The following is a 22,920-nucleotide window of genomic DNA, read 5'->3' on the forward strand; positions in this document are numbered from 1 at the left end:
AGAGTCTAGCAGTCACTATCAGACATGTTGCAATAAACACCTAGATGGCTCTGGTGACAGAATTCTACTCTTCTGAAAATCCAAAAGTACTGTCAGGAGGAACTCACATTCAGTTAAGAATATAGGCTGAGCACGGTGACTGATGCCTGTAATCCCAGCACTTTGGGAAGCCAAGGCAGGTGGATCACGAGGTCAGGAGTTCGAGACCAGCCTGACCAACATGGTGGAATGCTGTCTTTACTAAAAATACAAAAATTAGTTGGGCGTGGTGGTAGGCACCTGTAATCCAGCTACTCAGGAGGCTGAGGCAGGAGAATCCCTTGAACTCGGGAGGTGGAAGTTGCAGTCAGCCGAGACCGTGCCACTGCTCTCCAGCCTGGGTGACAGAGTGACACTCCGTCTCAAAAAAGAAAAAAAAGAAAAAAAAGAAAAAGAATATAAGCTCTCCAGAATGTTTTGAGGGCAAATCTTAGGTTTTGGTTGACTTGGGATCCGATTTTAGATTGGACAGATTGGACAAAATGTATGTTCTAACTGTTGGGTGCATAGTAGGTTGCTTTAGAACAGCGTCTTGTGTTGATGAGTAATTCTGTGTCTTGAACCTGTGCCACCACAGTTTCAGTTAAAGGCTTACAAGTCCCATCAGCTTCTCAGAACTGTTTTTTTTGTTGTTGTTGTTGTTGTTTCAAAACCACCTTTGTGTTTTCTGAACCAGAAATCTGCTTTAGTGCTTAGCAGGTTTCATGTTTCAGAACTGTACTTTTAGAGTGTCTCTAGCCAACACTGAAAGGCACACAGAGAAAAATGTTGATGTGGCTCGGTGCTTGGTTTGTTCCTCGTCTTGATTGGCAGTCGGGAGTGGGGTGGTATAGAGGGAGGGTTAAGAATTATAGCAGGTGTCTGGTGGCTGAGAGGTCAGTAAACAATTCCAGATACTTTGAAGGATCTAGAATTTCCAACAGCTTGGCTCTGGTTGACATTTAAAAATTCACATATATAATCCTCTAATCACATATGACCACCCCGACAAAAGTTATACAGGGTCTCCCTTAGATAAAAAATTGGAATGAATGATGTACTTTAAAAGCAGATCTAGTTTTAAAAACTAGATGGTGTTACAAGTACAGTAATGAAAGCCATTTTCTTTCATTTTTATTTGGAAAACAATCTTATATACCAGAGAGCTTAGTAAATTAATTCACTGTCTTTGTTTTGGAATTGCCTGACCTGGATAGATAAACAATGAGCATCACAATAGCCAAATATTATAACTGAAGGCCAAGAATACTCTGAGGTTGAATTTTAGGGCACCAGGAAGGGCTGCTAATAATGATACTGTTTAAAAACTATCACTTTCTCCCTGTAATAATTATAAGAATAATACGTCTGACATTTTAAAAAAAAGACTTTAGAATGGGAGTTTTCATAATTTTAATCAAATAAGATAAGCAATAAAACAAAATTAGGTTATGGAAGTCTAGGAGCCAATTCTTTTTTTTTTTTTTTTGAGACAGAGTCTCGCTCTGTTGCCACGCTGGAGCGCAGTGAAGTGACCTTGGCTCACTGCAATGTCCGATTCCCTGGTTCAAGCAATTCTCCTGCCTCAGCCTCCTGAATAGCTGAGATTACAGGCATGCGCCACCACGCCCAGCTAATTTTTGTATTTTTGGTAGAGATAGGTTTCACCATGTTGGCCAGGATGGTCTTGATCTCCTGACCTCGTGATTCACTCACCTCTGCCTCCCAAAGTTCTGGGATTACAGGCGTCAGCCAGTGCTCCCGGCCCTAGGAGCCAATTCTAACAAGAACAAACTTATAAAACAAAGCCTTTAGAATAGAAGCCTAAGTTGTTATATTTCTTTTTCAACAAAAAGCATATCTACATTCTTCTGCACTAAATTGTAAACTCCATCAGAGTGGGGATGAAGCCTACATGAGACATGGCAGGTATCAAATAAATATTTGTTGAAGAAATAAAATAAAACAATTTTCCAGTTCCAAGTAGATCACTTTGGGAGGCTATACAATTATTCTACTCATTGCTCAAAATACTTTTGGAAAATCTATCTTTTTGAGATTGCCACTAGAGCAAGAGCTCCCTATCCGTGGATAGAAATAAGGATATGTGAGCTTCATCAGAGAAATAATTACATCTTTATTTTCACTAACTTCTAATTGAAATTTAACATCTTTTTCAATTATGAATATAGGCAACAACCCACAGTAGCATCAACAGTACCTGTGACTTTGCCACCACTATAAATTACAGATGCTGTCCTCTTACATTAGTTATTGCAGATATCTCAGAATATTTACATGTCTCACTGTCTCACTACTTCAACTGTAGTAGCTTGTGGTCCTACCATCAAATCTTATTTAATGCATTAATTAAAAAATCTTATATATTATTATTATAAATTTTTTCTTTAAAATGTTTTCCAGCTTGGGCAATATGGTGAAACTCTGCCTTTAAAAAAAAAAAATTAGTCACGTATGGTGGCATGAACCTTGGAGGCAGAGGTTGCAGTGAACTCAGATTGCACCACTATATTCCAGCCTCACAGAGAACCTATCTCAATAAATAAATAAATAAATATACTAGGCATGGTGGCTTCTGCCTGTAATTCCCACACTTTGGGAGAATGAAGTGGGTGGATTGTTTGAGGTCAGGAGTTTGAGACCAGCCTGGCCAACATGGTGAAACTCTGTCTCTACTAAAAATACAAAAATTAGTCAGGCGTGGTGGCAGGTGCCTGTCATCCCAGCTACTTGGAAGGCTGAGGCAGGAGAATCACTCTACCCATCCAGGAGGTGGAGGTTGCAGTGAGCCGAGATCGCACCATTGCACTCTAGCCTGGGCGACAAAGAGAGACTCTACCTCAATAAGTAAATAAATAAATAAGTAAATAAAATAGAATGTTTCAAAAACTGTATTTTAATATATTGATTTCTTTTGTAATCCTAAATATTTTGTTTTCTGTAATTTCAGATATTTTTCTTTTTTGATATTTTTTTCCTTTTTAAAAAAAGTTTAAATAGAGATGGGGTTTTGCCATGTTGCCCAGGCTGATCTCGAACTTCTGAGCTCAAGCAATCCTCCTGCTTCAGCCTCCCAAAGTGCTGGGATTACAGGTGTGAGCCATGGCACCCAGCCTAATTTCTAGTATTTTTCTGAGAAGTTATCTATAGGTTTCACAAACATGAAAATATGTCCATGTCATAAATATGGGTAAGGGTCATAAAATAAAATAACATGAATTTTCTTGAATTTAATTCTTTCTTTCTTTCTAGACATATAGTATATCTAGATATAACATATACCTAGGCCGGGCTCCATGGCTCATGCCTATAATCCCAGCACTTTGGGAGGCCGAGGCAGGTGGATCACTTGAGGACAGGAGTTCGAGACCAACCTGGCCAACCTGGTGAAACCCCATCTTCACAAAAAATACAAAAATTTTTTGTGAAGTTGGGCATGGTGGCAGGCACCTATAATCCCAGTCACTCAAGATGCTGAGGCAGGAGAATCGCTTAACCCTGGGAGGCAGAGGTTGCAGTGAGCCAAGACCATGCCACTGCATTCCAACCTGGGTGATAGAGTTAGACCGAATCTCAACAACAACAACAAAAATCTATGTATGTGTGTATATATATATATATATATATATATATAATTGTTGTGCCTCACTATGTGCAAGTTACAGAGCTAGATTCTAGGGGAACAAAGATGAAAAAGACATGGTCTGCCTCTTGAAATTTATAGAGTTAGGGGAAGAGTGGGAGAGGGAGGTGGGGGCTCCTGAGTAGTGGTGACCATACTACATTTTTTTTTTTTTTAAGATGTTCAGTCTTAGGCTAAAACTTCTGGTACATTAAAAACTCTTGCTTTATTATTTTACCTTTTGCTAACCGTAAAGTTATAAATTTCCAGAGTCCAGACTCAGGGACTCTTTCTTCTGCTTTTGGTTATATCTCAAGAATGTGGTAAGTAGAAGTGGTGCTGAGAATTATGTTCAAAAGTTCACATTTGTTTTTGCAACTTAAATGTTTTTTTCTTTCCTTCCTTTTTTTTTAAATCTTTTTTCTTTTTTAAAGACGGGGTTTCACCATGTTGGTCAGACTGGTCTTGAACTCCCGTCCTCAGGTAATCCACCCGCCTTGGCCTCCAAAGTGTTTGGAGTACAGGTGTGAGCTACCGCGCCCGGCCTTAAATGTGTTTTTCTGGGGGAGGGACAGCGGGGGGTGGGGAGTTGGGGAGAGATAGCATGGGGAGAAATGCCAGATATAGGTGAAGGGGAGGGAGGCAGCAAATCACACCGCCACGTATGCACCTATACAACAATCTTGCATGTTCTTCACATGTACCCCAAAACCTAAAATGCAATTAAAAAAAAAAAGTTTTTTTCTCAGAGTGCTTCTACAATTGAAGTTTGGATTGTCAGACTGCTCATAAAAATCTACTTACATAAGAATATGCATTTAATATATCCTAAACAATATATATATATATCCTAAATGCTGTGCATAACAGTGCTTCTCTGGATAAATGCGTTCAAAGTTCTAACCTAGATGTCAATAGCTCAGAGCCCTTCTTGACAAAACACTCTTCCTGTGGAGCCTAAAATGAAAGCAAGAGATGTTAGTTTCCATTTAACTCCAGGCAGCTGCAACAGACAAGCCTCTTTCTATGTCAATGATTCACCTGAGGTCCTGTTTTGAAGAACAAAAGCACAAAGGATAATCTGACCTATCTCATTTTTTCCAGTGTTAACCACAGTGTGGACAGCTTCTAAATAAGTCACTTTATAATGAAGCAGTGTGGTTTAATGAAACAGGAAAGATAAACAGATCAATGGAACAGAGCAAAGAGTTAAAAAATGAAACCACGTATTTAAAAAAATCTTGTAACAAACAAAAAGATAATTTAGCATAATGCAATCCAGTTCTTGGGAGTAGAGAAGGACTTCTTTAAAAAGACATCAAAAAAAAAAAAAAAAGCAGAAATAGACAAGAATGACCATTTTAATTGTATCATATTTTTACATTTCTAAATAAGAAAAGATACTATGAACTGTTCTAAAATAACCAATAGCCTATGAAAAAATACTTACAACCCAACAGCAAAGGATTCATACTCAGAATATAAAACAAACTCCTATAAATCAATAAGAAAATGGCAGCCCAATGGATCAGTGGACAAAGAATGTAAACAGGCAAGTCACGAAAGAAGATAAAATAAAGATCATTATACCTATGAAATGATGCTCATCTCATTAATCAGGAAAATGCAAATAACAAGAAAAGCCAGCAGCAACTGGGAGAAGACCACTAACAACAACAACAACAACACCCCCCAGCTATTTTGGGGCAATAATAAGGCAGTGTGCATCAAAAACAACAACATACGCTCTTTACTACCCAGTAATTCTTCTTTTTAAGAGAAATGCTTGTATAGAGTATGCAAAGAGGCTTGTACAAGAAACACTCTTCAGATTGGTGTTTATGATGGTAAAAAATTGAGATGACCTAAATATCCATTCATAGATATGGGTGAGTATCAAAAATTCTAAGACAAATGCTTGACTTGAAAAAACTAAGTTGCAGAACAGATAGAGTGATACCGTTTTTTTAAAAAAATTATTTAACCGTTACTCCCCCCATCCATGATACAATAGAGGCTACATCATGCTTGGAGCTCATTGAAAAAACACAGGAGAGGCCGGTCGCGGTGGCTCACACCTGTAATCCCAGCACTTTGGGAGGCCAAGGCAGGCAGATCATGAGGTCAGGAGGTCGAGATCATCCTGGCCAACATGGTGAAACCCCGTCTCTAGTAAAAATACAAAAAACTAACTGGGCGTGGTGGTGGGTGCCTGTAGTCCCAGTGACTCGGGAGGCTGAGGCAGGAGAATCGCTTGGACCAGGGAGGCGGAGGTTGCAGTGAGCCAAGATCGTGTCACTGCACTCCAGCCTGGGCAACAGAGTGAGACTCCGCCTAACACACAAACATACACCCACAAAAAAGAAAAAAGACAGGAGAGAGAAGATTACTTGTGCAAAACATTGAGCAGTCAAATATAGGAACTCCACCAAAGTAATGAATGAAGAAGTCTGGGGTGTGTTCTTTCCATTTCAGAATTGGATTTATTTCTCAATGGCAAGAGTTTTTACTGTTATAAATTTGTTGTGATTGGCTCTCACTAGCAATGAGCAATAACTAAATAAATAATTGTCAAAAACAGAATTACAGCAGAAGATTTAGTTTTAAAGTTGTTTTTTCTTTTTTCTTTCTTTCTTTTTTTTTTTTCTGAGACAGAGTCTTGCCCTGTTGGCTAGGCTGGAGTGCAGTCATGCCATCTCAGCTCACTGCAACCTCCACCTCCCAGGTTCAAGCAATTCCACTGCCTGCCTCAGCCTCTGGAGTAGCTGGGGCTACAGGCGTGAGCCACTATGCCCGGCTAATTTTCATATTTTTACTAGAGACAGGGTTTGGCCATGTTGGCCAGTCTGGTCTTGAACTCCTGGTCTCAAGTGGTTCACTCTCCTCGGCCTCCCAAAGTGATTGTGATTGCCTCTCACTAGCAATGAGCAATAACTAAATGAAATAAATAATTGTCAAAAACAGAATTACAGCAGAATATTTAGTTTTAAAGTTGTTTTTACAGGTATGAGCCATGGAGCCCAGCCATTAAGATCTTAATTGATTTCATTTGCAATTCTTGAACTGGGCTTCATTCCATAAAATAGAATAAATGGCGGTGGCTCACCCCTGGAATCCCAGCACTTTGGGAGGCCGAGGCCGGCAGATCACGAGGTCAGGAGATTGAGACCATCCTGGCCAACATGGTGAAATCCCGTCTCCACTAAAAAATACAAAAATTAGCTGGGCATGGTGGTGCGCACCTGTAGTCCCAGCTACTCGGGAGGCTGAAGCAGGAGAATTGCTTGAACCCAGGAGACGGAAGTTGCAGTGAGCCGAGATAGCGCCACTGCACTCCAGCTTGGCGCCTGGCAACAGAGAGAGACTCTGTCTCAAAAAAAAAAAAAAAGAAAAAAAAATAGAGTAAGTGTTCTGGTTGGGCATGGTGGTTCATGCCTGTAATCCCAGCACTTTGGGAGGCTGAGGTGGGAGGATCATTTGAACCCAGGAGTTCTAGACCAGCCTCTGCAACACAGGAAGACCCCTGTCTCTACCAAAAACAAAAAGTGAGCTGGACATGGTTGTCATGCCTGTGGTGCAGGCTACCTCTGGTCCCGTCTACTCTGGAGGCTGAGGCAGGAGGATCAACTTGAGCCCAGGAGGCAGAGACTGCAGTGGGCTGTGATGGAGACACTGCACTCCAGCCTGAGTGACAGAGTAAGACAGTAAAAAAAAAAAAAAAAAAAAGTTTTCCAGTGAGCACAGCAGGGGACGTTGGTTTTGTAGACAGAGAAGTGCTGAAAAAAGCAGAAGCAAAGAACAAAAAGCAGATTGGTTATTTTAAAGTTACTTTCCTTGAAAGGTGGGAACAGTGAAACAGAACAATAAGGAAAAAACTGATTATTTAACATCTGGTTCCTTTAGGTTACTTTTTGTTGTAAGGATTAAAGGCAGAGGAAATTTCATTAATATGCTAAGTAAAAGTGGCCTGTTTGGGAAATTTGGCTATTACCTCTCTCGCGGTTTCTCAGGTCAGATAACAACTCAGTTTCAGTTTGATGAGTTGGAACTTAAGTATGAGAGACTCCATTTTGCTATTTGGTCTGGTCTGTTGACCTAGTACAGGAGCTCAGTCAAAAACAAAATTATATGAATGCCTCATATAATTTTTACTTAACAATACTGTATATACAAATATATTTTAAAATATATGTATTGCTATATATTAAAAATATATAGGCCGGATGCAGTGGCTCATGCTTGTAATCCCAGCACTTTGGGAATTCAAGGTGGGCAAATTGCTTGAGTTCAGGAGTTCAAGTACAACCTGGGCAACGTGGAGAAATCCCATCTCTACTAAAAATAGAAAAATTAGCCTGGCATTGTGGTGTGTGCCTGTAGCTCCAGTTACTCAGGAGGCTAGGTGGGAGGATCACCTGAGCCTGCGGATGCGGAGGTTCCAGTGAGCTGACATCGCACCGTGCCACTGCATTCTAGCTGGGGCCACAGCATGAGACCCTGCCTCAAAACAAAACCATATATATACACATACAGATACATATATATATACACATACATACATGGTTACATAATACACACACACACACATATATATCCATACACAGATACATATATACTGCTGCTTTCTCTCCCCATATCTTCAGTGATTTAAAGCAAAACCTCAGAGGAAAGATGATTGCGCTGTTAGAAACTTCTGCTTTAAAAATGAGAACTAGAGATAAGGTAGCACACTCTGGTCACTCTGCCGGTGGTGTGGAAGCGGGAGCTTAAGTGGCGGAGTCCATGTGTGCATATATATATATATATATATATATATAGTATGAAAAACACAGGCCAGCATTAGCACTTGGTTTCAGATGGATTCCAGACAGGCTGTGAATGGACCAAAAAGGAAGCTGTGGCCATGGGTAGGAAGTGCCCTGTTGAGGCCCTTGCTCTGCTGGGTCTGCTTTCTGAGCTTAAAACCCAACGGGTCTATATGCTGGTGTAATAGCAGGGGGAATCTTTTTGCAGAAGCCCCTTTGCATGAGGAGAAACCAGGGACTTTTCCAATATTTTCCACATATTCTATGCAAGATGTTACAATTACCATTCTTAGAAAGATCTGTGTCCACTTTCATTGTCTCCACCGCCAGGTGCTTCCTGGGGTGGAGAAAAATAGGGAACTGTGCCTCTGATCGGGATGTTAGATCTGCTGAGGGGTGCTTGAGTTGGAGGTTTGTAAGTGGAATTTAGCTTTAGGGTATAAATGACCAAAGTTGTCATCTTTCTAAATAAGACCCACTTTAGGGGTTACAGCTAAGGTTGGAGGTAGAGGAAGTAGTTGGCAACTTGTCCTGAAATCTAGAGGTTCATGATCTGGTGACATGGACTCCGCCACTCCAGCTCCCGCTTCCACACCATGGGCAGAGTGACCAGAGTGTGCTACCTCATCTCTGGTTCTCATTTTTAAAGCAGAAGTTTCTAACGGTGCAATCCTCTTTCCTCTGAGGTTTTGCTTTAAACCACTTAAGATATGGGAGTGAAAGCAGTAGGGGCTTTTTGATGTGGTCATTAATGCCAGTCAGAAGGAGGTGTTTAGTCAGAAGGCTCAAGACAGATGGGGCACTGGGCGCAGTGACTCACACTTGTAATCCCAGCACTTTGGGAGGCCAGGGTGGGCAGATCACCTGAGTTCACGAGTTTGAGACCAGCCCGCTCAACGTGGTGAAACCCTGACTCTACTGAAAATACAAAAATTAGCCGAGGGTAGTGGTGCGTGCCTGTAGTTCCAGCTACTTGGGAGGCCAAGGTAGGAGAATTTCTTGAACCTGGGAGGTGGAGGCTGCAGTGAGCTGAGATTGTACCACTGTACTCCAGCCTGGGCGACAGAGTGAGACTGTCAAAAAAAAAGACAGGTGTGAGGGTGTGTCCACCCAGGAGAAAGTGATTAGGAGGCTTACCCCCCTGCCTCCTTGCCTGTAGTCACCTGGCTTCCTTGAAAATAATGTAATCAGCATCTTTGTATATGTGTATTTTTAATGTCATCAGACTTAACGAAATGCAACCAAACCAAGTGCATATTTATTTTAAAATTCCACTAAAAACTAGGTATTTAAATTGATTTTAAGAAGCTTGTTAAGGAAATCGTCCTTGCTAAGGAAAATTAGTACTGCATTTTAAGAGTTAAGCAGGTCTAACAAGACCCTGAGCTACTCCAGGGCAGCTCTGCTTAGTGTCTGAGACACCCTCCCTCAAGAACTTTGTTGAAGAATGTTGAACAAACTTTTTGGAAGCCTTCTATTTGCAACATGACTTAAACAGCAGTTATGATCATTGGGATTAATAATATGGTATCTGGAGCAGGTAACCTGGAATTATTAATATTATCTCTCTGTCATCTTTTCCTTTTCTTTTTTTGGGGGCGGGGGACAGGATGTTTCTCTGTCCCCCACACTAGAGTGTAGTGATGTGATCATATCTCACTGCAACCTTGAACTTCTGGGGTCAAGTGATCCTCCTGCCTCAGCCTCCAGAATAGCTGGGACTATAGGCATGTGCCACTAAACCCAGCTAATTTCTTAACTTTTTATAGAGATGGGGTCTTGCTATGCTGCCCAGGTTGGTCTCAAATTCCTGAGTTCAAGTGAGCCTCCCACCTTGGCCTCCCAGAGTGCTAGAATTACAGGCATGAGCCTTTGTGTCCAGTCTTGTCATTGTTTTCCTTTTTCTTTCTCTTTTGTCTTTAGAGATGGTGTGGGGGTCTCACTATGTTGCTCAGGCTGGACTCTCAAAACTTCTGGGCTTAAGCAATCCTCCCAACTTAGCCCTGAGTAGCTGGGACCACTGGCATGACCACCACGCCCAGCTCTCTGCTGTCTTTCCCTAGAGGGAGCATGTCTTGAGCCACAGCTTGCCATCTAAATTTCTGGGACTTGAGAATACAGGAGAGAGCAGTATGTATTTCTCAATGTCCAGAGGGAAATTACAAAATTTTAGTTGTATGGTAAATGCTGAAGTACTTAATGCAATAAAGTCCTTCCCTATCAGAAGCTGTGCACACCCATGGCGGGGCTAAGTTTCTGCCGAGGAGTAATAGTGAAAACAGCTCTCCTATTCAGGGTAGGAACACAAAACCAGCTTCATGTCTCCCCGTATCTTTTGAGAGGAAGCACAATGGTTCAGAAACGCCCTTCTTTTCACCCTCAAACGCAAAATGACCACTTATTGTTTGAGAGGGTGGCTCACCTCATTGTCCTGGTGATTAATCTCGCTGAGGTTCGACTGTTGCAACAGGACTGTGAGGAGCCTGTAAGGAAAAATAGGAGAAATGGCTCAAAAGAGCAGCAGTCACGGTGCTCCTGGAATCAGTATAAAAACATGACATTAGCAAAAGCGTCAGTTGAAAGTCTCCAAATGAAGATGAGGGCGCTTTCTGTTTCCCTGGAAACAGAAAAGAAGCAAGAGTGTGATGGTTAGAAGACACCTGTGAGGAGGACCGCTGTCTGCCTCTCCCACCCTCTCTCCATCTCGGCACTCCTGAGGGGTACAGGGGTTGGAGAAGCTTCAGGCTCATCGTGTTCACCAGGCCTATGTCACCTAGGCATGTGCTTTAAGAACCAAATTCATCTAACATTTATTCTTTTTTTTTTTTTTTTTGAGACAGAGTCTCCCTCTATGGCCCACGCTGGGGTGCAGTGGCACAATCTCGGCTCACTGCAACCTCCGCCTCCTGGGTTCAAGCGATTCTCCTGCCTCAGCCTGCCGAGTAGCTGGAACTATAGGTGCGCGCCACCACGCCCGGCTAGTTTTTTTTTGTATTTTTAGTAGAGACGGGGTTTTATCATATTGGCCAGGATGATTTTGAACTCCCAACCTCATGATCTGCCCGCTTAGTCTCCCAAAGTGCTGGGATTACAAGCGTTAGCCACTGTGCCTGGCCCTAGAACTTACTCTTTATTCACTTTGCAAAAACTTACAGAGTGCTTTCAGACTGTTTCGCTCCTAGGTGCATATCATGCCTTTTCAATGCATAGATTATACCAGGAGGTTGTCAGCACTTGCAAGTTTGCTCATTCTTTGTAAAATACACACATGTCCAAGCACAAGATGACAGAAATCAGTGTAAAACAGCTATCAATGCTTCTCAAATTCAAGCTCTTACCTGACGTGGATTCCCTGCTCAGTTGACTAAGGTCAATGCTCCATCTAGGAGAGGGGACAGCGGAGCATAGAGGAGAGGACCCAGGCTCTGCAGCAGACGGCTTCGGTTCACATCCTAGCCTTGCCACTGATGAGCTCTGTGATCTCAGGCAAGTTACTCACCTTCTCCCTGCCTGAACTTCCTCATCTGTGCAATGGGGTGATAAAAACTACCTATCACACAGCTCAGTGTGAGGATCAGATGAGTTAATATGAATACAACATAGAGAGCACGTTTGGAACACGCTGTTATTTCTAGAGCACTTGAACACCCTGCTCCATTTCAGAATTGCCTGGAGAGATTTTTTTTTTTTTTTCAAATTACAAATACCTGGACTCTGTATTCAGGGTTTGTAACTCAGTACGTCCGGAGAGAAGCTCAGCTTCTACAGTTTAAAAAAGCTATTCAGGAAATTCTGGTAAACAGCCAGGTTTAGAAACAATTGAGAAAGGTGCTGAAGGAATTAATCAATGGATACTCATCAAGATGATAACGAATAGTGCATGGGCAGTCAGTGGAGGAAATTCAGAAATGCTTTTGAAAGAATTATTTGTAAAATGAAATTGTTTAGTCTCTTCTCCAATCAAATCTTCATTGTCTCTCAGCTTGGAAGCCATCTAAAGATCATTAAATTGTTCCTTACAATAGAAGAAAAGAAAGATCCATTAATCATATTGCCTTGGTAGTAAATGTAATACACCAAGAGCTTACATAGGGATGGACTTCTGGTTATTTGCGGTGGAGGTGAAATAACCAAGAAGCCTGTGGTTTCAATCTGGTTTTATTACAGTCTTTTGGGGAGCCAGGATAATGCTGAGATTTAATTCTAACCTCACTACTGCACGATCTGAGTTTCTGTATCCTCATGTATATCAACGTGGTGGTAAGGATCGAGTGATCCAACAGACATAAAGACCCTTGGTCACAGACTCTAAAGGGACAAGGGACATCTCTTTTATGCTCTCTGACTTCTAGATGTAGCTCTGTCTGGTTGGAAGACATATAAAAATAATTGCATTTTGAGTCACACAATTTTTATCTTTGCAGTTATTTCACCACTGGATATGTTTTCCTGTGGCTGCTTTGTGAGTGGGGGCAGGGTTTAACTGGTGACTGTGCCTCTCCTTTCTGTCTTCTCTGTCTTATTATTGGCCATTGTTTACTCTCTAGGGCCCGTTTGGTCTTAGGGGCTGGGGAAGGAGGGGAGGGCAAGGCAGGAGGTCAGCTGTGGTTCACTGTGGTTATCCTCACTTACCCCTGAGCAGACAGAGATTATCTGTGGCCAGACAGGATCTTCTGGGGCTCTGACCAGATTAGAACGGGGGTAGTAAGAACAAGACCTCTTGTCACATCCTGGGTGACCTCCCAAGGTTGTGGGATGAACCCTGTGCCTAAATATTTCTCTATTTGCCTTTCAAAGCAATTTTTTTCTCTGCACTGCCCTGCTCTGAGGCTGACCTCTAAAGACAGCATCAACCAGGCTCCCCTGACCTTGGCTTCCTATTGGGTTTGGCTGGTCGGGGAACTGGCAAAAGGAGGGAGGGAAGCCAGCTCCCTTTCTGGCAATAATTGTATTTCTCTACCAAAGGCCTTAGCTCCTGCCAGGTGGCCACTCTCCTACATCTAAGCTACCACCGCAGCTCTCAGAAGGTTCCAGTAACAGCTCCTTTCTTGCCCCTTTAGGTCTAGAGACTGATAACATTTTCCTACTCTTTTGGGGAAAATGAGTGTGGGGTAGTGGGTGGTTATAGCATCACCATCATCTCTTGTTGGTCAATTTTTTTTTTTTTTTGAGACAGAGTCTCGCTGTGTCACCCAGGCTGGAGTGCAGTGGCAGAATCACAGTTCACTACAACCTGGCCTTTCTAGGCTGAAGTGATCCATCCTCCTGCCTCAGCCTTCAGAGTAGTTGGGACTGTAGGTGTGCACCAACACACCTGACTATTCTTTGTGTGTTTTTAGTAGAGACAGGGTTTCACCATGTTGCCCAGGATGGTGTCAAACTCCTGGACTCAAACGATCCTCAGCCTCCCAAAATGCTGGGATTACAGGCGTGAGTCACCACATCCAGCCTTGTTGACCAAGTTTAAATAGTCTTTCCCTAGATGTTCTCCAGTTGCCACCCTTTAATTCCCACGTCTTCTCTGTCATGGCTCTGACTGATACGTGCTGATCTATGTGGCCAACTCCATTTGTGAAGTCTCTGAGACCCACCGATCTTCAAAACTGGACACCAATGGACAGATCAAGGCCCTCTCCTGCATTCTTGCCCTCACTGTGGCTCTGGCTCTTTCTCACATGTTGTGAGAATAAAGAACCTGAGGCCCTTCCTGGCTTGCCAAGACCACCACGCAGTGCCTCGGTGATCCAGTCTGAACCAGAAACCAGGTGGCCCATTGCCAGCCTGGAGCTTCCTTGCTGTTCTGTGGTATGGAGGTCACCTGTGAGATACCTGTCAAGCATCTAGATGACTTGCAGCCCTTTGTTGTGCTTCCCCTGAGCTCTCATTTTTTGTCACCGTGGCCTAGGAGTTGTCCTTCCACACCCCCGTCAGCACCAATTCAGACTCCCACCTGTCCTCAGATCTCCAAGGCAGCGACATAAGACCCACCTCATCTCAGGTGCCAGGACAGCAGCCCCAGACAGGCAGTGTGTGAGTCATAAGAGCATTGAGGCTGGGGCCAGACTGCCACTGTTAGAATCCCTGCTCCATACCAACCAGCCAGTGACCCTGGGCAAGCTCCCAGCATCTACTTTTTCTTATCCATAAAATGCAGAGAATAATATCTACTTCCTCAAAATCTGTTGTGACTTTGAGTCCAGGCACACAAAGCACTTGGAATATCCCTTAGATGCCATAATAAAGTTCTCTATGGCTAGGTGCAGTGGCTCACACCTGGAACCCCAGCACTTTGGGAGGCCAAGGTGGGCAGATCACCTGTAGTCAGGAGTTCAAGACCATATTGGCTAACATGGTGAAATCTCATCTCTAATAAAAATAGAAAAATGAGCCAGGCATGATGGTGGGCACCTGTAATCCCAGTTACTAGGGAGGCTGAGGCTGGAGAAGCACTTCAATCTGCGAGGCGGAGGTTGTAGTGAGCCGAGATGGTGCCACTGCACTCTAGTCTGGGCAACAGAGCAATAGTCCATCTCAAAAAAAAAATAAAAGTTCTATATAATGATTAATTTTTTTTAAAGCTCCTACCTGCTATTTTCTGGGTCTCCACTGATCACCATTAAGTGAATGGTGGGTCTCAGAGAAGGATCAGCTAGAAGCATCCCGGGGACAGCTCATCCCTGTGAGCTTTCCTGTTTGGCTGGCTCCTCCAGCTGCTCCCAGCCCTGGAGCTGGCCAGCCCAGTGACAGGTGGGAAAAAATGGTCTCCCACCCAGCCTCTCCCCTCCCTGTCCCTGGAGCTGCCTGTATGAGAGCGTGCTGCAGTGAGACATCCACCACAGGTCAGAACACACCACCTGGTAACTAGAGAACAGGACTCCAAGAAAATGATTTTCTCCCTTCCTTGGGCTGCAGTCAAGAGTGATAAAAAGAAGCAGAGAGGCTGGCACTTTGACAGGGAGGGAAAAAAAGTCTGCCAGTAGCCATGGAGACCATGAAAAAGACCTTCAGAGAGCCCCGTGGCTGCTTTCAGAGAAAATTGCTGCTTGCCTTCCAACACTAGCATGTGCAGCGTTGTACAAACACAACTCTGTTCTCTTTGGAGCTTTATTTTAATGATCATGCCCCCTCTTTCACACCAGTGCCCTCTGAATGTCCCAGCCAAGGAAGCAAGAAAAGCTGTGGGGAGCCAAAAGGGAGAAAACCTGAACCTGCTGAGAAGCACAGGGTTCAAAGTAGAAGGGGAATCGTGAGAGGACACCTGTGCTTCTTTGCTTTTGTAAACCCAATGTGCCTTCATGTTCATAATTATAAATCACTTATCCCTGCATCAGCCTCCTACTGAGCGGGTGTTTAGCTAAGGATGCAGATTCAAACTGATGGGTTTGCTCAGGAGTTGTTTCCATCTGAGCACCAGAATCCCTCTGGAGGCAAAGGACTAACTGAAGCGTCCCTCGGCTTGTTTATAAGTAGCTTTGGTTTGAGGCTTCCCTCTGAATAACCTCCAGCGAGCACCAAGTAGAAGAAGCTTGCTGTTTGGAAATCTAAGAGTCAGCAGATTTTAAACCAGTATAAAAAACCTGAGCACAAGGGCGCCACGTGGCCTGTACATACTGTATATGATTAGGGGAAAATGCAGACATACACCGACTTACAAAGGTGTGCAGAGATACACACATGCAACATACCCCAACAATCTTTGCAGTAAATGTGTGTGCCAGCGGTAGGATCCAAGACTGCATGCACAGGGACCTGTGTCTGTGCACACATTTTTGTGGACCTGAGTGTGTGCTGAGGTGAAGAAGGCCAGGATGAGCACTGGTGGGTGGCAGTAGCAGTGTTTCGTTGGTGAGGTGGCTGTAGGAGTGTTTCATTCTTTAGCTTCTTATGGTATACTACCGTGTTTCTTTCTACCTTCCATCACCATCATTGGTGACCATCAGCATTATCATTAATACCATCACCCCATCATCATCAACACTTTCTGAACACGGACAGTGTACTAGGTGCAGAGTTCAGTGCTTTCCACACATTTTCTCATTTACTTCTGCCTACTTCCCTGTGAAGTAAGTAGGAATAATATATTTAATAGCACTTACTTCAAGGGGAAGCTGCCCCTTGGCATGTTAACTTGCCCAAGAGAATAAGAGCTGGAGCCAGAGTTAAACTCAGTCAGTCTGACTCATGAGCTGGCACTCCTGGCCACCCTTCAGGGATTTCTTTCTTCTTGCTTGCTTTTTTTTTTTTTAAAGAGACAGGGTCTTGTGCTGTCACCCAGGCTGGATTACAGTGGTGCGATCATAGCTCACCACAGCCTCGAACTCCTGGGTTCAAGCAATCTTCCAGTCTCAGCCTCGTGAATAGTTAGGACTACAGGCACACACCACCATGCCTGGCTAATTTAAAAAAAAAACCAAAACATCATTTTTAGAAATGAGGCCTCACTATGTTGCCTGAGCTGGTCTTGAATTCCTGGCCTCAAGCTATCCTCCTGCCTCGGTCTCCCAAAGCACTGCGATTACAGGTATGAGCCACCATGCCTGGCCCCTTCAGGGATTTTGGATTGTTTTCAAATAAATATAGTAAAATAGGATAATGAGTGAAGAAACAAGACGAAGAGAAAACAAGGGCAGGAAAAAAAAAAAGAAAACGAGATCTATAGTCCTACATGTATGCCAGAGTTGGGACACAAATTGAGCTGTGAATTTTCTAAACATAAAGAAAGAAACATGATCTGAGGTCACAGTGTCTGTATAGTAAAAATAAAAAATAATTTATCAGAAGCAGCACAGCAATTCCTTCTTTAGTAGAAATACTTCTTGTGGTTTCTCATATAGGATTTTTTGGAGGCTCTAATGAACAATGAGCCAGTAAGTATTGTTAAGACTATTTCTTATAAGGCTTCTCAATGGAGACCAAGGGCTTAATGTCAAAATATGGCCATTAAAATAAATTCAACATAGTCCACAATAGTGGGTCTCAGGAGCACAGCAGACCCACTGGGCAGATTACCTTCTCATATGCAGTGGGGAATTCATTATTTTTTCTGTGCCTCAATTTTCCATCTGTAAAATGGGATAGAATTATTACCTACAGAGGTGTGGTAAGGATTAGATGAGCATGGTAAATAACCAACGTTATCATCGTCGTTGTAAGTTAAATGGAAACCTATATGTTTTCGTGGTCAACCAAGCTGGCCTAAGGTTATGTCTACTTAAGAAAATTGAGAACAACCTTGTATGGCCTAATAGAAGATTGCTGCCTTCCCCAGTCTGGTTGTAGTATTAGGAAGTACCCACGAGCCAGGCCAGGCTTTTTTTTTTTTCCTTCAAAAAGCAGTTCTGAGTTCATGCTGACACAAACAGATGAATGACTGAAGCCCAGTTTCCCTACAACACAGCGTGGGTTGGTTGTTTTCTACTTTAAACATTTAATGCAGGTGTATCAAACTCTGCCATGGACCTACAATTTCTCAAACAACTATAAAATATGTAATTTTATCAGAGTAATTCTCCAGGGATAAAACTAGCTTTAGGGATAAAACTTTAGGGCAAGCTAGTTTCCAAGTATTCTGTAGGTAACCAAACTATAGTCATGCATCTTTCAGTGATGGGAATACTTTCTGAGAAATGTGTCGTTAGGCGATTTCATCATTGTGTGAACATCGCAGAGTGTACTTACACAAACCTAGATGGGAGAGTGGACTCCACACCTATGCAATTTGGTATAGCCTGTTGCTTCTAGGCTACAAACCTGCATAGCATGTGACTGTACTAAATACTGTAGGCAATTGTAACACAGTGCTAAGTATTTACACATCTAAACATAGAAAAGGTATAGGAAAAATATGATATAATCATCTTATGGGACCATCATCACATATGTGGTCTGCCATTAACTGAAATGTCATTATGCAGTATGTGATTGTATTTGATTTGCTGTATGGGTTGTTAGGATTTAACCCAATCAATCTTTGAAGAGCATTTACTAGAAATAACAATTTTGGTTTCGGAATAGTCCATCTTAACCTTTGGGGATCATTAGTTAAAGCATCTAGCATTGCCATAACTAGAACAGAATTTTATCTTTCAGAATCAGTTAAGGGCTTTTTAGGACAATATAACTAACTATGTCACCTGCACACAAAAGGATGTTTATTTTTCTTGATTTGACTCATCCAAGGGTGGTGGCTGGGCTGTTAGGTACAATTTCAAGAGAGGGGAAGCCGAGACTCTCTGTTCTCCTAGTTACAGCAACTTAATGTAGATCCTCAAGAGTCGAGGAGTACTGGTAGGCATAAGAAATAGAAATACAAGTCCACAAGAGAAAGTACACTTGGGTTGATTTTCAATTTATTATCACAGTGATTTCAGAGAATTAACCTAATCAACTGACCCAGTTGACCGTGAATGTAATTTTAGCTGACAAGGCTTAGTTTACCCCTCAGGTGCAATGGATTAAGAGTAGAGGCAATGAGGTTTTCACCAAAATCCATGTTCTCTTTTCCTGGATTGGAGGCACTGTTGGGAAGTGGATTCCTGGCTAGAAACTATATTCCCCAGAGCACCTTATAACCAGATGTGGTCGAATGACTAGTCCTTATTAATGGAATATGAGCAGAAGTGAATTGTGTCAATGGCAGGCTGAGGTTTTAAGGAACTGAGTGTGGCTTCTCTATAGGGTAGTCCCTGCTTAATCTGCGGTTTCACTTTCCGTGATTTCAGTTACCCACAGTTCACTGTGGTTCAAAAACATTCAGTAAAAAATTCCAGAAATAAACAATTCATGTTTTAAATTGTGTGGCATTCTGAGTAGAAGGATGAATTCTGGCACTAACTACACTCCCCATCTCTTAGGAGCCATCTCGGTTAACAGACCGGCTGTCGCTGTGTCGCAGCACTGTGTTCAGGTTACTCTTATTTTACTGAGCAATGGCCCCAAAGTGCAAGAGTAGTGATACTAGCATATTGTTATAATTGTTCTATTTTATTATTATTGTTAATCTCTCACTATGACTAATTTATATGTTGAATTTTATAGGTATGTATATATAGGGAAAAACAGCATATATAGGCTTTGGTACTATCTGAGTCAATGTGGGTCTTGGAACCTATCCTGTCCAGGGTGAGGGCGGACTACTGTATTCCTCTTTCTCCATCTGCAGAATGAATGAAGGACATTCTGTGCTCTTAGGGAATGAAGGTGCTACAAAATGGAAGAAGCTCAGCTCTCTGAATCACCATGTGGCAGGGAGCTACCCACCACTTCCCTCTGCATTAGATGGTTACGTGTCTGAGAAATATATATATTTTGAGACAAAGTCTTGCTTTGTCACCCAGCCTGGAGTGCAGTGCTGCAAACTCAGCTCACTACAAGCTTCGTCTCATAGGTTCAAGCGATTCTTCTGCCTCAGTCTCCCGAATAGCTGAGATTACAGGCGCCTGCCACCACATCTGGCTAATTTTTGTATTTTTAGTACAGATGGGGTTTCGCCATGTTGGCCAGGCTGGTCTTGAACTCATGACCTCAGGTGATCCACCTGCCTCAGCCTCCAAAAGTTCTGGGATTACAGGCGTGAGTCATGGCACCCAGCCAGAAATAATTTTTATTGTGTTAAAATACTGAAGCTTTGGATTTTATGTGTTATGACAGCTATAATTACCATAACTTAAGTGGGTTTTCTTTTTAATCTTCCAGAATCAGTTAATAGATTTTGAAATGACCACTCTGAGTGAGGCAAGTAAAAGCAATTACGTAGAATAAATTAAGAAAGAAGAAACAGAAAAGGTACATTTTAAATTTATTTTCTAAAGACCACTCTTGGGAAAACAGTATGATTTTGTGACTAAATATTTTTGTGGGTTGTCTAGAAAAGTCATTCTTTTTTTTTTTTTTCCTAATTCATCAAAAGAGAGTCATCGCCTCACGATGCCTATTGATTGTTAACTGTCTGGGTTTGCTGTTTTTTCTCTAAACATCCTTGTTTTGTTGGGCTTTGGGTAAATCCTAGTTTTCTGTTATTTTTGGACATAGTCCAGTATAATAAGAGTCAAGCCTTGGGAACAGTCCTGGAATTTCCCAAGCCCTTTTATTTTACTGTAAAAGAGATTGAAGTAAAGAAATCTTGTTATTCCTCAGCCTGGAAGATTATGGCCCTGGGCTCATCAACCCAGACAGAACTTCAGGTTTTAGTTCTGGGCACAGACTTGAGAGGGTGAAGCATATAGAATCCACTCCTGGCCGGGTGCGGTGGCTCATGCCTGTAATCCCAGAGCTTTGAAAGGCCAAGGTGGGTGGATCACCTAAGGTCAGGAGTTCAAGACCAGCCTGACCAACATGGAGAAATCCCATCTCTACTAAAAATACAAAATTAGCTGGATGTGGTGGTGCACACCTGTAGTCCCAGCTACTTGGGAGGCTGAGACAAGTGAATTGCTTGAACCAGGGAGGTAGAGTTTGCTGTAAGCCGAGATCATGCCATTGTACTTCAACCTGGGCAACAAGAGCGAATCTTCATCTCAAGAAAAAAAAAATGAATACACTCTTTGTGTTGCTGACCTATGACCTAGGCTTGGAAATGCTCAATTCCTGTCAGAGGCATGTTCTGCACAGCAGAAAGAGTCCCTGATGTTACTGATTCCAGAGTAGAAATGCTGTTAGCAGTTGCTCCGAGGGGCTTTCTAAAGAATGGGGCCTGAGGCCATGTAGACACAGAGGAATGGAAAAGCTATCCTTGGTATGGACAAAACTTTTTCCTTTGTTGCTCAGTTATCCTACAAAAAGGTGGCCTTCTTGATCATCCAATTTACTTGAGTATATTTCTTCACAGGGCTTCTAGGAGCACACACTTCTGGTTTCCTTCTGAGCCCCTGGTCTCCCTACTGCTGGCTCCTTGGCCTCCTCCCAGCTCCTAAAGGCTGGCATGACCCTGGGTTTAGACAATAACCTTTCTGCCCAGTTACTGCTCTTTTGCCCTATTTAATTTTCTTCATAGCCCTCGTCACTATTAGAAATGATCTTATTTATCTGTTCACTGGTGCGCTTAAGTCCTTGACTAGAATGCAAGCCCTGTGACATCAGAGACTATTTTATTTACTGTGGAACTTCAAAGGACTAGAACAGTCCTTGGTCCATAACATGTGCTCAAAAAATAGTTGTTGAATTCATAATTGACTGATTAATGGAATGAATGACTATATGAATTCTGATGATGACCAGCAGCATTTCTTCTTAAAGGTTAGGAGAAAAAAATTTTATCTAAGTAGGAGGAGACAGAGTTTGAGATTATTCTAGGATATTTTGTTGTGGTCCTATCTGCTGCAACTTAAAAAAAAATGGTTTTCTTTTTTTTTTTTTTATCAGTCATAGAAGGATGGATTAGAAGACCTTCTCATGCAAGTTGAGTCACTCCCAACTTAAGCGTCATGTAAACCTGGCCACTTACCTCACATCGGGCTCAGCGGTGGCAGCATGCAGTGGCAGGCGGCCATTTTTATCTGGGATATTGTGCTTGGCACCATTTCTGAGTAGACTCACACAGCCTTCAAGCCAGCCCTGAAACACAAGAGCAACCACATCATTATATAACACAAGCTCACGTAACATGGTCCAACACACTTTCTCTAGATTTTTTCCCCCGTCTTTGGTTTGGCTAAAAACATATTTTATTCGACTTGAAGTGGTTAAGAACCACAACTCCATCTCAGATGCCTCAGCGAGGGCTGAAGGTCTTGAGGTACAGATTCCCAGGTTTACGGGAGGACCTTTACCCTGTCAGATGCAGACTGACCTTAAAATCTCTTCATCTCCCCCTCCCCGTTTCTAGGGCCACTCACTGGTATTACACTTATAAGCTCAGACTGCATGATAAATGGGGCTTGATCCTCTAGTGCAAGTTCCTTTTCTCATAACCATAAGCACAGCACCTTGCTTATCAAGTCGGTCCCCCTCCCAATGCCTAGAAGTCTAATCTGAGCTCCACTCCAATGGCTGGGACCCTGCCACCTTGTTGACTAATCTTTCTGATGCTGACAGCTTGAATCCCTAAAAACAGAACATTACCAGCACCCTCCAAAGGTTCTCCATTGCTATGTTTTATCCACCTTTAAATTCCCCAAGAAACTTTGTGTGAACTGCTGAAACCTGCTGTCTACTAATTGTCCAGATTGAGACCTGATATGGCCACAACTCATGGTTCTCCTCCTTTGTCAACACTTACTCCTGGGTCATCATCTCACTGTCTCTCCCATTTCAAAGGCCAGGTATAATTTCAGGCTAGCCCTTCCTCCCATGCTGCTTTAACTGACCCATACCTGTTGATAACCAAGTTTGGCTCACGTGCTAAAGAGAATGTCTCCTACATTCATCTAGAATGGCTTGGGTTACTTGCCCAGTTGTAAGTAGACTTAAAAATAGATGAAACTATTATTATGAAGAAAAATAGGATAACCCTCTATT

General features: G+C 42.6%; 1 protein-coding gene across 2 annotated transcripts in view; it reads right to left on the reverse strand.

The window, feature by feature from the left end:
• Positions 1–22,920, reverse strand: part of ANKRD55 (ankyrin repeat domain 55) — a 133,917-nt gene that overhangs the window by 52,390 nt on the left and 58,607 nt on the right. For both annotated transcript variants that reach the window (XM_064375989.1, XM_064375988.1), the window contains 2 exons: positions 21,908–22,017; positions 10,889–10,949 (listed from right to left, as the gene is read on the reverse strand). In XM_064375989.1, coding sequence (XP_064232059.1) covers positions 10,889–10,949; positions 21,908–22,017 — 171 coding nt within the window. The remainder of the gene's footprint in view (positions 1–10,888; positions 10,950–21,907; positions 22,018–22,920) is intronic.

This window comes from Aotus nancymaae, unplaced genomic scaffold (genome assembly GCF_030222135.1).
Source record: "Aotus nancymaae isolate 86718 unplaced genomic scaffold, 86718_ANA_hifiasm-v0.15.2.pri h1tg000014l, whole genome shotgun sequence".
Lineage (NCBI taxonomy): Eukaryota > Metazoa > Chordata > Mammalia > Primates > Aotidae > Aotus > Aotus nancymaae.